The sequence below is a fragment of the Otolemur garnettii genome, unplaced genomic scaffold, assembly GCF_000181295.1.
Source record: "Otolemur garnettii isolate 467f Iridium unplaced genomic scaffold, OtoGar3 scaffold00014, whole genome shotgun sequence".
Taxonomy (NCBI): Eukaryota; Metazoa; Chordata; class Mammalia; order Primates; family Galagidae; genus Otolemur; species Otolemur garnettii.
The window spans coordinates 24,282,921-24,298,535 of NW_003852409.1; the positions used below are offsets into that span (position 1 = coordinate 24,282,921).

General features: G+C 39.8%; 1 protein-coding gene across 1 annotated transcript in view; it reads right to left on the bottom strand.

Annotated features, from left to right (window-relative positions):
• The window catches only part of STOM (stomatin), a 32,145-nt gene that overhangs the window by 8,811 nt on the left and 7,719 nt on the right, over nucleotides 1–15,615 (bottom strand). Inside the window, exons 2-6 of the mRNA XM_003785263.3 lie at nucleotides 7,383–7,486; nucleotides 6,250–6,322; nucleotides 5,065–5,147; nucleotides 2,262–2,465; nucleotides 684–818 (exon numbers count right to left, since the gene is read on the bottom strand). Coding sequence (XP_003785311.1) covers nucleotides 684–818; nucleotides 2,262–2,465; nucleotides 5,065–5,147; nucleotides 6,250–6,322; nucleotides 7,383–7,486 — 599 coding nt within the window. The remainder of the gene's footprint in view (nucleotides 1–683; nucleotides 819–2,261; nucleotides 2,466–5,064; nucleotides 5,148–6,249; nucleotides 6,323–7,382; nucleotides 7,487–15,615) is intronic.

A 15,615-nucleotide genomic window follows, 5' to 3' on the forward strand; every position in this document is an offset into this window, starting at 1 on the left:
AAAAAAAAAAAAAAAAAAGATAAGAAGAGTGGTGGCCTCTTATCATAGTGGGAGAATATGAATTGAAGTAAGGGGAAGGGCTTTCACCTTCACTAAACACATCAGCATTATTTTTTTTAGACAAGAATTTTTTTTTTTTCTATAATTAAAGAAAACTTGTAGCCAGGTATTATGGTGGGTACCTGTAGTCCCAGCTACTTGGGAGGCTGAGGCAAGAGGATCACTGGAGCCCAAGAGTTTGAGGTTGCTCTGAGCTATGAAGGCAAGGAACTCTACCAGGGGCAAGAATGTGCGACTCTGTCTCAAAAAATGAAATGAAAAACTTGGCTGGGTACAGTGGCTCATGGCTGTAATTCCAGCACTCTTGGGAGGCCGAGGCAGGTGGATTACTTGAGCACTCAGGAGGTCGAGGCCAGCCTGAGCAAGAGCGAGACCCCGCCTCAACTAAGACTAGAAAACTAGCCAGGTGTAGTGGTGCATGCCTGTCGTCTCCGCTACTCGGGGGGCTGAGGCAAGAGGCTTGCTCAAGCCTCAGAGACTGAGGTTGCTATGAGCTATGATGTCATAGCACTCTACCCAGGGAAACAGAGTGAGACTCTGTCTCCAAATAAATAAATAAAAAGAGAAAAAAACAGCATAAGAAAAACAAGTGAACCTCCTCCCCCGCCCCCCGACAATGTTACCTTGGCTCTGGCCTCCCGGGATGCTTCTGCTTCTGCAGCCATAGCTCTCTGGAGCTGCACAGGTAGTTTCACATCCTTAATTTCCACACGCTCCACCTTTATTCCCCACTCATCAGTGGCGTCATCCAGAGTACACTGTGGGGAAGAGCAGCAGCAAGCTAAAACTGGCCATCCCCAACCTAGATGCCCACAGTGGCTGTACTCTTGGATCTGGAGCAGATAAGGTGCTGAGGGAGCTGTAGACAGACAGTTATCCTGTGGCAGAGGAATAGGGGCTGGGTCTCTGGGGAGTTGATCCTGATTGTTACTAATAAGCTAATGCAGGGCTGGGTAAACTTTTAACAGAAGGGCCACACAGTGATAGTTTATTTGCAGTCTCTGTCCCTGCTATTTAGCCCAGCTGTTGTAGTCAAAAGCAGCCATGGACATATATAAAGAAATGCATGTGGCTGTATTCCAATGAAACTTACAAAAATAAGTGCCAGCTCCTGAGCTAAAGTGACTCTGTGTAAGCCATATTATTTCTTCACACTTCAACTTTCTCCCTTTAGAACAGTGATTTTAAACGAGTGTGCCATGAAAAATTTTAATCATTAATTATTTTCAAAACAAGTTCAGAGTACACTAAGTATATTCTTTTTTGGGGGGCTGGGGTTGGGTTTGAACCTGCCACCTCCAGCTTATGGGGCCAGCACCCTACCCTTTTGAGCCACAGGTGCTGCCCATAAGTATATTCTTTTTTTAACTTTTTTCTTTTTAATCAACATAATTTAAGTGTGCCGAGATAAAAAAGGCTGAAAAACTACACTATTTTGTAAGATTGTGACGGGTATCAAATAAGATAATAGATTTAACTCACAATGAATTCTAAACAAATATTAACAGTTAAAGATAGCCCTTTATCTTTTCTGAACAAGCCAGGCTTAACTCACCATCTATTACTGCCAAGCGAGATTGGAGAGCCTAACAGTTACAAGGGAATTCATGGGATTCACACACAGAAAAAAGTTTTAACAATACCCACACTCGGCTTGGTGCCTGTAGCTCAGCAGCTAGGGCTCCAGCCACATACACCAGCGCTGGTGGATCTGAACCCAGCCGGGGGCCTGCCACGCGACAATGACAGCTACAACAACAAAAAATAGCTGGGTGTTATGGCAGGTGCCTGTAGTCCCACCTACTTGGGAGGCTGAAGCAAGAGAATTGCTTAAGCCCAAGAGTTTGAGGTTGCTGTGAGCTGTGACGTCATGGTCCTCTACCAAGGGTGACACAGTGACACTCTGTCTCCAAAAGTTATAATAATAATACCCACACTATCACATAGAACAAACTGAACTATTATGCTAAACAAAAAGGTTAATACTGAGTCTGGAAAAAACATATACATTGGAGGGAATAAAAAAATTGCACACATGCGCTGCTAGTGTGAAAAATGTCCCCTCCCATCAAATTTGGAAAACTTTACTAAAAAGATTAGAGATCCCCTAACTTGAATTAATAAAAGATTCTCAAACGACTGTTGACAGGTCGCTCCATCTTCCAGTTTGGCTGGGTAACAGTGTTGACGCTATTCCTCACCTGCATGTTGTGTGCAATTTCTTCTCTGTCAGAAAGGATCTGAGAGAGGTTCTTGGTCCCCAGAACGTTCCTCAGAGTAGTTTGTGCCAGAAGACGGGTTGCAGAGTCAGCGTTGGTGATATTTGCCACCGCGAGCGTTGCATTCTGAACACGGTAATAGACCACACCATCTACGCTAACCGTCACGGAGTCCTTAGTGAGGATCTGTGGAGGGAAGGAAGCAAGTTTACATCCGTGAACCACTACTTCTTTAACAACTGTAAGGGTGGTTGTTCTATAGGACATCTTATAACAGCTGATTTTCTTTAGCGAGGTACTCAAAAGTTAATTATGTCTTTAAATATTTAATAGACTACATCCATGTATTCATTAAGTCCATCATCTCATTCAATCATTCGATAAATATTGAGACACCACTCAGTAGCAGGCACTGTACGCAGGTGCAGGAAAAGAGGTATAAAAAAAATAAATGGTTTCTACTTTCAAAGAGGTTGGGGAATCAAGGGAGGCTGTAAGGGTCAGCAGTGGGTGGCCAGGGTGATATCTGGACCAAATCTTGAAGAAAGGAATAACAATTTTCTAGACTGTTCAAGGCAGAGAGAGTAGTGTGTGGAAAGGCACAGAGTTAAGAGAGAGACTAGGTTTGATGAACCACAGGTAGCACAGTGTTACTGGGAAAATGAGTACACGAGGACTGTTTCTAGAGGGTGCATACAAATCTATTTATAGCATGCTACATAAAAATGCTTAATATGGCACAATTTTGTTTTGAACTAAGAAGCTATCTGAGTAAGAGGTTCCAGGAAAACAGTAACGCAAACTACTTAACCTCGCTGGGACTCACTTTCCTTATTTGTAAAGCAGAGATTATTTACAGTACCTACTTTACACTGTTGCTAGAATTAACAAGTTAATACATTTAAGCTCTCAGGATAGTGCCTCACACATGGCAAGAGCTGTCTTCATTATTCTTTTCCATCTTGGATAATGGTGTTAAAATAAAAACACTGGCTTTGTTAACTGTAACAAGTTAATTTAGACAATAAGAAAGAAGCCCCGCAGGTGCAGTGGCACACGTGTAGGCCCGGCTACTCAGGAAGCCCAGGAGTTCTCTCTCCTCACATCAGACTGGCATATTTCTGGTCATCAGTCAAGTGTCCTTTTCTCTGAGAAACTTCCCTGACTCATCAGGCAGGGATAAATACTTTTCCCTTGCACATCCATTGCACCTTACTGTTGTGACACTACTTACTCAAGCTTCTACTTCTCCACTGGACTAGAGATTTTGTAACGGCAGTTCCTTGTATCTCTAGCACTGACAGAGGGCTTCATACATGCCAGGCGGTCAACACTTGACAGATTAATTGAACTGAAATGTGGTCCTAGGAATAATGATTGATGAGGAACATAGGAGGGCGAGTCAGGAGACCTGAACCATAGTTTCAGTTCGGCATATTCCTGATCCTGGATGGCCTCTAGCAAGGCTTTTAAACCATTTGACCTTGAGAGTCATTTATGAGATGGGTGTCCAATTCCACCCAAATTTCTGCGAAGATCAAATAAGAAGGCATTTGTGAATGAAGCTCTTTTGAAAATGCAAAGAGCTGTGTAAACAGAAGCGATAACAGTATTGTTACATAGTTGTTTACCCTTACCAGGCTTCAAAACAGCAATCCTTTTTATAGTAATCTAAAAATATTTCTAAGTTGGATGAGAAATTAGGGATTTGTAAATAAATGGGTGCTATATTACCATTTTCTGTGAAAATTATTTCCCATGATATGATGGGAAAATGTGTCATTTCTGAACAAACGCTTGCCACTTTGACTTGGCCAGAGCTGCTATCTACAGCTACAGCTTCTCCGCCTACTGTGTATCACAGGCAGAGTATTTATTTCCCTTCACAGTAAGTTCAGAGGGGATTGGAAAAAGGACTGCAAGCCAAGTTCCGATCCGCTCTGCATTCAGCAGCTTGCACGGGAGAGCGCAGCTGGAAGGCAGAAGCTTCAACAGCAACCCCACCAGATGTCTGCAGTGTTTATAGAGGAAATGCCAGTTTCCAGCTACCCTAAAAGGACCTCCTGCTGAGAGGCACTCCTCCCTGAAAGATGGAAATGATGTGTGGAGAATACAGCGAAGCTCTCATCTTTTGTCTCCTAAGATGTGGGCACCAGGATAGCCCTCAGGGAGCCAACATGGAGCTAATGTAGAAAGCATTTGGCATGGAGCTGTGGGAAGACACTGGATGGGGAATAGCTGGATTTTAGCCCTGGCTCTGCCACTGTAATTTGGAAGAACTCCTATCTCCCCACAACCCTATACTTTCTAGGGATTCTACGTGAAGTAGTTTGAAAAAGCACAAAATAATTAGAAATAAAAAATATTAGACATTTTATCTAAAATGTCGAGGAAGCAATTTTTAATCCTTTGGTTTCTTATCTATTTATCTAAAATAAAACTTAAGGAAGAATACTATACTAAACAAAATTTTCTATCAGAAACCCACACAGGAGAAAGGTGGTAGTAAAAATGATAATGACAACGATGATGATATTAATGCTATCCTGATGTAACACGACATTATGTTTTGTAATACAGTCCTCCCTTGGTATCCGTGGGAGACTGCGTCCAGGACCTCCAGTGGATGTACCAAAACCCAAGGATACTCACGTGCCTTATATAAAAAGGCACAGTTGTTGCATATAACCGCTGTACATCTTCCTGTGTACATTAAGTCATCTCCAGATTATAAAGCACATTCGCACATGATATCTCAGTTATTCACAGCCACCGAAAACCTTACCTCCTGAGGAGGAATGTCAAATGAAATAGTTCTCATATCCACTTTGATGAAGCTGTCAGTACATGGCAGAATAAAAAACAACCCTGCAAAAAAGATACACAGGTATCAGCACCTAATCGGTTCATTTTTCCATTCAATTTTAATAGAGTTGACCTAATGAACTGAAAGTCATCAGTTCATCTTAGCAAATGAGCCAGAAGCCAGGAAATTTATCCTCGACTCCCTCGTTTACTTCCCACAACCAGCTGTTCTCAGTAGGGCCCGTGGAGTTCATTTCCTTATTGTTATGGAAACTGAATGACTGTTACTGTCATTCTTTTTTTCCCTTACCTTGGACCACAATTCCTTCTCATCTTTCTATTTCTAGTAGTTTCTCTCCAGCAATCCATTTCCTAAGCTACAAACAAAGCAATCTGTCCTAAGATATAAACTGTGCCCCATATGGAGTCCTGCATGACGCACCTCTGTGCACCTCTTCAGCCACTCCCCCTCTCTTCACATCCCACACTCTTGCTGGACTAAGCTGCTTATAGTTTCTCAAATCTGCAATGCTATCTTCTGTATACTACTTTGTGCATGTTGCTAGGTCTGCTGGGAATACCTCCCCCCTTGGTTAATATCTTTTCATGCCTCAAGACTCAGCCTAGATATCACCTCCAGAAAGCTTTGTCTCATCCTACTACTAGTTTGGATAAGTTAATTCTTCTTTGGGTCTCTCTTCTCCCACCTGTCTGGGATTACCAGATCATAACATTTATCACATGGGATTGTAGTTATCTGTTTCCTTGTTAGTGTCCCACCATTAGATAGTAAGATCTTTGAGGACAGGGACTGTGTTGTAGTCTCCTTTGAACTCCCAGAGCCTAGGACACAGTAGTTCAATTGAAGTTTGCTGAGTGAATTACTGAAAGTCTTTCTTTAGTGGAATTCTCATGCTCAAATTTTTATAGTTGTAGCTATTCCTGGCCTAATAAGATAATCTTATCAGTTCAAGCGGGAAAGGGAAGAGAAGGGTGGAAAGGAAATAGTAACAATAGTAAGACCGGCTAAAGCCACTGCTATTGTTATACAACTTCCATTACATGAACTTTTTCTAAGTCAACAAAGAGACCCTTGTAAGGGGAATCATGTTCAATAAAAAGTACTCCAGTCTCCAGAAAAACAATCCAGAATCCTAGTACTAACCAGGTCCTTTGGCGCCTCCTTGTAAAATACGACCCAATCTAAAGATGATGGCTCTTTCATACTCTTTTATAATCTGGAATAAAAATACAAATGATAATTTAACATGGAGTATACAAATATTGGCATGTGAAGCTTCTTGAATATGTATTTCTGCTCTACACAGGTTAGATAGCTCATGTAATTTTTTTCTGTATCCAGATAATAGCAAATAATTTGTCTAGTCTTTACCTTCTCAAAGTATAATATTTATTTATTTATTTTTACTGATTATAAAAGTAATAGATATTCACTGTATAAATTAGGGAAGTACAGAATAATATACAGAAATAAATCCATAACATCACTCCTTAGCTGCTACCATTAAATTGCTCATGCATTATTAATTCAGAAAAAAAATCTGAAGTCCTCATAGATTTTCTTCTGATTCCTTTAATTATAAGAATTTTTTTTTTTTTTTTTGAGACAGAGTCTATGTTGCCCTTGGTAGAGGGCCGTGGCATCACAGCTCACAGCAACCTCAAATACTTGGCCTTAAGTGATTCTCTTGCCTCAGCCTCCTGAGTAGCTGGGACTGCAGGCGCCTGCCACAACGCCGCGCTATTTTTTTTTTTTTTTTTTTTAGCTGCAGTTGTCTTGTTGTTTAGCAGGCCTGGGCCGGGCTCAAACCCAAACCCAAAAGCATTGGTGTATATGGCTGGCACCCTACTCATTGAGCTTGGGGCGCTGAGCCATGTAAGAATAAATTTATCTGAAAATGTTTGCAGCAAATTTTATCTTTTTAGGAATATGTAAATGATAATAATTTACCTAAGTATTAATAACGTTATAGAAAAAATAATAAGCATCTAATTTACTATGTGCCAGGCACTGTGATAAATACAGACACACAAATTCATTTAACCCTTGCCATAGTGGTATGAAGTAGGTATGGCTGTTTTCTCTGATTTTATAAGCGAGAAAACATGGTAAAAGTAACATAGTAAATAATCAATCCAGTAGTCAAATCTCCCCATCCTAACTCCAGAGAACTTCTTTTCACAGGACCATTTCATGTCCTGCACACATGCACACATAAAGAAGGTTTATGTAGGTGGGAGTTGACTTTCTCCAGATGGGAATGAAATGTTCATTACCTTTATGCACATCCATATTGATATTGGGAAAGTTACAAGTGTGAATAGGAATGAAACAGCCACTAAAATCCATCCACAGAGTCCAAGGCCCTTACTTGGACTATCTGTTGAAAATGAAAAAATAGAAACTCTTAATATTATTGTTACAAGCACCATCAAGACCATCTTCATCCTTATTATTCACTGAAAAAGTACATACCTGCCATTATGCTACATGTTTCACGTGGATTTCCCCAACTAATCCTCACATAACCCTTTAAGTGTAGGTACTACTTTCCCTAATTTATGTAACATGACAACATTAAGTATATTTTCGCATTAATCATTATTTTATCCAGCCAAGCATTTCTTAAGCGTCTACTATTTATTATACCCTGTGCTTTGTACTGAAGTGATAAAATTGAATATGACCCAATCCTAGCTTTTCAAGAAGTTTAGTAGGGGGTCAGTGTCTGTGGCTCAAAAGGGTAGGGCATCAGCTCTATATGCTGGAGCCCAAGATAAATAAAGAAATAAACCCAGCCCTGGCCAAAAATAAATAAATAAATAAATAAACACTAAAAAAAAAAAAAAAAAGAAGTTTAATGAGGGAAGACACACAAATAGATAACTATAATATTGGGTGGTAAGTGCAGATATAGAGTTTATGCTCAGAATATGCTCAAGACCCAGAGTAAAGTAACTCATGCAGTTAGGATGGAGGGTAGAGTGGAGTGAACAGGTGATGGTGGCAGAGAGCTTCTTGAAGGAGAAGAAAGGAAAGGGGCATTTTAGCGGAGGATACAGCATGAAGTAAAGGTGAAAACCATCTGATATATGAGTATTAGAGCCTCCTAGTATAAATTTCACCTGCAAAATACTTTACAGCATCATTTATTGTCCATTTCCTGGCTATTAGACAAGTTGCTTCTGATTTCTTATTTTAAATAATGGTGTAATGAACATCTTTGTTCAGTTTTCTTTCACATTTCTAAATGTTTCTTTTCTTCATACTATGAAATAGATTTTCTGTCTAATCACAAAAGTAATATATATCCCACTGCAAAAAAATTAAGAAAAGTATAAAAAAGGAAGGAAAAATTACTCTAAATCTAGAGATAATAAGGATTTTGGTACAGTCTTCCCAAAATATTTCCTGGTACACACAACCATATTTTTAAAAGTTTAAAAATTTTAAAATTTGTGAGCTAGGTATGGTGGCTCATACCTGTATCCTCGCACTCTAGGAGGCCAAGGCGGGTGGATTGCCTGAGCACACAAGTTCAAGACCAGCCTGAGCCAAAGTAAGACCCCAACTTTAAAAATAGCCAGGTAAAATTGTGGTGGGAGCCTGTAGTCCCAGCCACTTGGGAGGCTGAGACAAGAAAATCACTCGAGCCCAAGAGTTGGAGGTTGCTGTGAGCTAAGACGCCACAGCACTCTACCAAGGGTGTCCAGTGAGATTCTGTCTTAAAAATAATAAAATTTAAAAAGTAATAAAATTTGTAACCCCAATTTTTCTCCTCTATCATTCTCTTGCCTTCTTTTTTTTAGCCTTTATAACTATGCATGTGTTTTTTTCTGTTTTTGTTTTTAATTTCTTATTGAAGTCATACTCATGTCAAGTTTAAAAAGTCAAACTGTTCTGTAAGGACAAAGAAGTACAGTCCTCTGCTCACCTCTTCCTATTTCTTCCTCTGCAAATGCAATTGCTCTTTTGGCTATTTGGGAATTTACCTTTACGTTTCTAAATATGCTTTTCTTGGCTTGGCACCCGTAGCTCATTGGCTAGGGTGCCAGTCACGTACACCGGAGCTGGTGGGTTCGAACCCAGACCAGGCCTGCCAAACAACAATGACAACTACAACCAAAAAAATAACCAGGCCTGTAGTGGGCACCTATAGTCCCAGCTAGTTGGAAGGCTGAGGCAAGAGAATGCTTAAGCATAAGAGTTGGAGGTTGCTGTGAGCTGTGACAGTACAGCACTCTACCAAGGTGAGACTCTGTCTCAAAAAAAAAAATGCTTGTCTTATTACTTCTTGCTTACTGATCTTCCACCTTGATAGGGGATTTAATTCTCTTTCTGCTTTGTCCCCCAACACGTATGTATACCCATCCTTTTAATACCTTCTAATACAATGATATCGTAATTTCAGTTAGATCATCATCAAATCTTACATTATTATGAATTTGTAGGTGCTATTCAGAGCTAAGCCAAAAGTATCATTAATTTTTCTTTCCTGTACCACCTTTTTTTCCCCTGGAGTTAATGTTTTTGTTTTTTTCCATTAGCTTAGTGTTTAACTTACTACTTGTTGATCTAATCTTAAACTTTCCATCAGATATTCCACCAACTTTCCATCAGATATTCTACCAATTTCATCTTTTGAAGCAAGTCTCAGAGCCTTGTCTGGATGCCTCTTGCCTGGTGCACAGATACCATTCTGGGAATGCCTCTCACTATCATCCTGGAATTCCCATCACCTTTTGTGTTGCTCCTATTTTCTATATCCAGAGTCTCCCTCATTTTTAGTTTGTTTTTTTCTGTGGCAGATAGAGGGATGAGAAGGGCAAGACACATTACTGATTTTCCTCTCGACCACTCAGAAGGCTTCTGCTGTATTTTCAGGAGCTGTTTTAATGTGGGAGAGAGTCTGGCAGGAGGAGAAGAGGTATGCCAGGCATGTGTTATTGCTTAGAAGAAAGGGCAAAACGGCAGTGAGATGGCGATTTGAATAAATAGCAGGCCAGGAAATAAGCAGAGAGTTCCGGCTGGGAGCATGAGAGAAAAGAGAGAAACAGGCTGGCACCCAGGTCAAGCACATCCTATAACACAGGATGAAAAGTCAGACATAGAGCGAGAACTGTGGTTATTTGTGACTTGGTAAGTTTCTGATCCAGGTACAGGGTAGATGTTCTTATGTATACTTAAATGAGATTCTAGGGCAGCAGTTCTCAACCTGTGGGTCGAGACCCACAGGAACTGTATTAAAGGGTCATGGCATTATGAAGGTTGAGAGCCACTGGTCTAGTGTAATCCTCGAGGTTTTAAAGGTACAATTTGAGAGTACAGACCTATTTACCACGGGAATACTAAAAGCCAGGCCATGATGCTGCTGGTGGAAAAAAGTTCTAGCAGGTAGCCTCGTAACTGGGAATAGTAACAGTGGCTGCTGTGAATGGTCTTCTCTACCCCAGGCACTGTGTTAAACTGCTTTACACATGGATCTCGTTTAACTCTTACAAAAGCCCTGTGAGGATATTTTAAACTCTATTTTATGGATGAGGCAACTGAGGTACTTTAGTTTCCAAGGACTCACAATGGAAGATGTAAGACTCAAATATATATCACCTTATTCCGACTGAAGCCCATGAAATTCACTCTTTGATCCTTCATCTCTGAATAAAAATGTCCTCACTGAAGATTTTTTGTGTTTGGAGCACCTTCTCCAGATAGTACCAAACTGGGAAAGAGCCTGGTAGGAGTTCTGAGCATGAAATCTGATATTCTTAGAGAGGAAGCCCTCTGAATTCTAGTGGTGCCTATTTATAAGCAAAAGACAGATTCAAAGAACTGTGCCAGGCTCAGATCTAGGTTTTCGGAGTGAAATGGATCCCAAACTAGGAACACATTGGCCACAAATACTTTCTAAAATATCGCCCCAAGTCTCCCACATCTCCCATATTCCAGGCAAAGTACGCAGCTCCACATCCTGAACACAGCAGATCACACTGTGTAAACTCCCTCAGGGCAGGGTGTTTCTTACTAATGTTTATATTCCCAATATTTAGCACAGTACCTTGGATAGAATGTCTTTTTTTTTTTTTCTGTAGAGTTAGGTCTATGCCTTCTTGCCCAGGCTGGTCTCTAACTCCCAGCCTCAAGTGATCTCCCAAAGCACTGGGATTACAGGCATGAGCTACCATGCCTTGTAGAAATAAAACACTTCTTATCAACCTTTCTAGCTAGATATGTTTTTTTCTTTCCTCTGAATCTTGATAACCTCTTTTAACTTCTCATGTGGCACTTATATTTTGCCTGATATTTTAATTTCTTAGGCACTTATATCCCTTACTAGACTGAGATTTTCTCAATGAAAACAAGGAGTGTCTGGGTTTAAATTTCAGTTCTAATTCTTGGTTGTATGATTTCTTTACTTCTTGGAATCTTAGTTTCCTTACCTGTAAAAAAAATTATTATTTAGGCCTTATAAAATTGAGATAGTACTCAGTACATTTAGAAGACAGTTTTCTGTAATTTCTCCATTCTACTCAAGTGTTCAAATCTTCACGATGAAAAATGAGAACACACAGAGCACTTGTTCCGTTTGATAAATGCCTCCTAGATGATTTATTTAATTTGTCCCTTGCTTCAGGCCTCCCCCCAAGCAAGGCCAGGCATAGACATTCAAAGACCCTCAGAAGCTCACTTATGAACAGACCTACATGAAGACAAGTCAGAAAGTTCAGCCCAATTTCTTTGTGTTCAGTTCCCATTTCACATGGAGTTTTTGAAAGCCCCATATGAGCAGATGGGATTACAAATCAGGAACAACTAGAAATTAATAAATATTCAGAGAACTGGGCTTGGTCTTTCACATATACTCAGCATATATATGAAAAATGTCATTTTCATATTTTTCTAATGCCTTTAAAATCAAACTATCCCATTTTCAACCTTCAGCATGATTCCCCACCTGATTATGGCTCAAAAAGGTGCATAAACCACATTCCCGAGAGAGGTAAGGCTTAAATTCCAACATGCTTATGAATAATCTCTTAGTCATCTACTACTTCTGGGAATAAGAGGAAAAAAATTCTCACCAATGTTTCATAAAGTTCATTTCCTTCAAGCTTCTCGTGTATTACTTTATTACTGGTCCTTCCTACCAGTTTCATAAGTGACAATAATAGGCAATCAGTAGTCCTGAGATATTTGGTTGACATATTTGTCCATATTTTGCTGGGTAGGAGCATTCCTGAAAATTAGGGATCCTATGATACTTCGTTGTAAATACTACTTTGCCATGGTTTAGAGTATTTTCTTTTTAATACCAAACTCTTTCTTAAAAACTACATTAGAATAAACTTTCTTCTCCCCTTTAGACAGTTTCACTGTCACCTGGGCCAGAGTACAATGGCTTCATCATAGCTCAGTGCAACCTCAAATTCCTGGGTTTAAGCGATTCCCTTGCCTTGGCCTCCCAAGTAACTGGGACTACCAGACCCCACCACCACACTTAGCTAATTTTTCTAGGTTTTGTAGAGATAGGGTCTTACTCTCACTCAGGCTAGCCTTGAACTCATGAATTCAAGTGACCCTCCCACTATACCTTCCCAGCGTGCTAGGATTATAGGCATGAGCCACCCAGAATAAACTTTTAACTAATCAAGAGTCTGGAAATGGATATAAGCTTATACATTTAAATTTTGTATAGAACACCCAAGCTGGGCTTTCCTCCAGGAAACTAACAAACTTTTAAAAAACCCATTGCTGGAGCGGCGCCTATGGCTCAAAGGAGTAGGGTGCTGGCCCCATATGCCAGAGGTGGTGGGTTCAAACCCAACCCTGGCCCCAAACTGCAAAACAAAACAAAACAACAAAAAACATTGCTTTTTATTTTAAAAGTAAAATAGTCATCACTATATAAATCAGAAATTATAGACCAACAAACAGAAAAATTATCTATACTTTCATTATCTCTGAATGGGCATTAATTTTTGCCTTGCTATATGTGCATTAAAGCTTTGCTATCCTATTATTTTTTTTCGAAAGTGAAAAGTGGTATAATGATCTAAAAATTTGCTTTTCCCTGGCCGGGCACAGTGGCTCATGAGCTCAAGAACAGCCTGAGCAAAGGGAGACCCTGTCTCTACTAAAAAAATACAAAAACTGAGGCAAGAGGATCACTTGAGCTCGAGTTTGAAGTTGCTGTGAGCTATGATGTCACTGCACTCTACCCAGGGTGACAGCTTGAGACTGTCTCAAAAAAAAAAAAACCAAACAAACAAAAAACAAAAAACTGCTTCTCCTTCACTATATTGTGAACATCTTTTCCTGCAGCACATACCTTAATCATTATTAGTGGTTTTATAATATTCCACTGTCTCATATGATGAACATTTAAGTTTTATGCAATTATCTCATAAAATCTGCTGCACTGAATATACTTTTAGTAAAGTTTCTGTACTTATTTTACTTTCTATGTAAATTAAGTTTTAAAAACAGATTAAATTATATAATCCTTAAATTTCTTATTATGGAGGTTGTTTTTTTTTGAGACAAAGTCTCATTTTGTCATCCTTGGTAGAGTGCTATGGTGTCATAGCTCACAGCAACCTCAAACTTCTGGGCTTAAGCGATTCTCTTGCCTCAGTCTCCCGAGTAGCTGGGACTACAGGAGCCTACCACAACACGTGGCTACTTTTAGAGATGAGGTCTCACTGTGGCTCAAGCTGGTCTCGAACCACAAGCTGGTCTCAATCTACCTGCCTTGGCCTCCCAAGTGCTGGGATTATAGGCGTGAGCCACTATGCCTGGCACAGTATCTTTTATTACTATGAATAACTACCATTTATTGCCTATACATGTTGAATGCTTATTGCATGTTAGCCACAGCTAGCTCCTTAATATATTAGTGTTTCTAATGTTTATAAAAATCTGTAAAGTGTAAAATACTCCTCTTGGAGTTCCACAGTAAAAAAGCTAAAGACCTCTGGGAAGAGACAAAAGAAAACAAAATTATGAAACGAAGAAATGAAAAGACAAGTTGTGCAGCAATTTTTGTCGGGCCAGCTTCTGGAAAAGCAGTAAAACATTCTTTCCAAGATGATAATGCAGGCTAACGTCCAGAGCATTATACTGTTTCCAATCTCATATTAGCTGATTTACTCTAAGATCTATTGAACTTGGCACTACTGGAAATCATGAAGAGTAATGAAACTCATTCATCATTGAGATTTAATTATTCTGAAGTTCAAAATATACTGGATTTCCTCTGCTGAGATAGTTCAGAAACACAACTTATATATGTGTAGTATCTGAAATAACTGATTTGTATGCATTTTTGCACGTAAAAGGAAAGGATGGGCTTAAGAATTACTAAAAACGTAAACTAACTTTGTTTTGTTTTGAGACAAGAATGTCAATATGTCACCCTCAGTAGAGTGCGTCGCATCACAGCTCACAGCAACCTCCAACTCTTGGGCTGAAGCAATTCTCTTGCCTCTGCATGCAGGCACCTGCCACAACCCCCGGCTATTTTTTGTTGTACATGTTATTGTTGTTTTAGCTGGCCTGGGCTGGGTTCAAACCTGTCAGACTCAGTGTATATGGCTGGCGCTATAACCTCTGCTACGGGCACCAAGCCTATAACCTGTGACATTTTAAAGGACAATCTTTTCCTTCCCTTTAACTTTATGTTGTAAACTGCCAAGAACAGTGTGGTCTGGATGGGTGAAGATAGGATGGCTGGGGGTTTGTCTCAAAAATGGGCTATCTAGTTCTAATGGTATCCTTTAAAAGGATAACAGTCAAAATCAAAGGAGTTGGCAATTTTTGAATTTCCTCCTTGGAAGCCTACATATTCACAATGTGAGTGTTCTTTTGGCCACTCTAATTCTTCATCAGAGAGTCTATATCAGGATTTGGCAAACTTTTCCTATAAAGAGCCCAACAGTAAAATATTTTAGGCTTTGCAGGCCATGCAACTACACAACTCTGCTGCCATAGTGCAAAAGCAGCCACAGACAATACATACATGAATGGCAGGGCTGTTCTAATAAAAATTTATGGACACTAAAATCTGAATTTCATATAGTTTTCTTGTGTCATGAAAAATTATTTTTCTTTTGATTTTTGAAAAACCATTTTTAAGGGGCGGAACCTGTGGCTCAGTGGGTAGGGCACTGGCCCGATATACCGAGGGTGCCTGGTTTGAATCTGGCCCCAGCCAAACTGCAATTAAAAAAAAAAAAATAGCCAGGTGTTGTGGTGGGCGCATGTAGTCTCAGCTACTCGGGAGGCTGAAGCAAGAGAATCGCCTAAGCCCAAGAGCTGGAGGTTGCTGTGAACTGTGACACCATAGCACTCTACTGAGGGTGACAAAGTGAAACTCTGTCTCAAAAAAAAAAAAAAAGTCTTCTAGTCATATGCACAGAATATTGCCTTGTAATTTCCCGTAAAATCCTCATGTATTTGCAGAAATTCTTCTTAAAGCATTAAGAAAACTTCAAGTTTCCATTTCATGTTCTT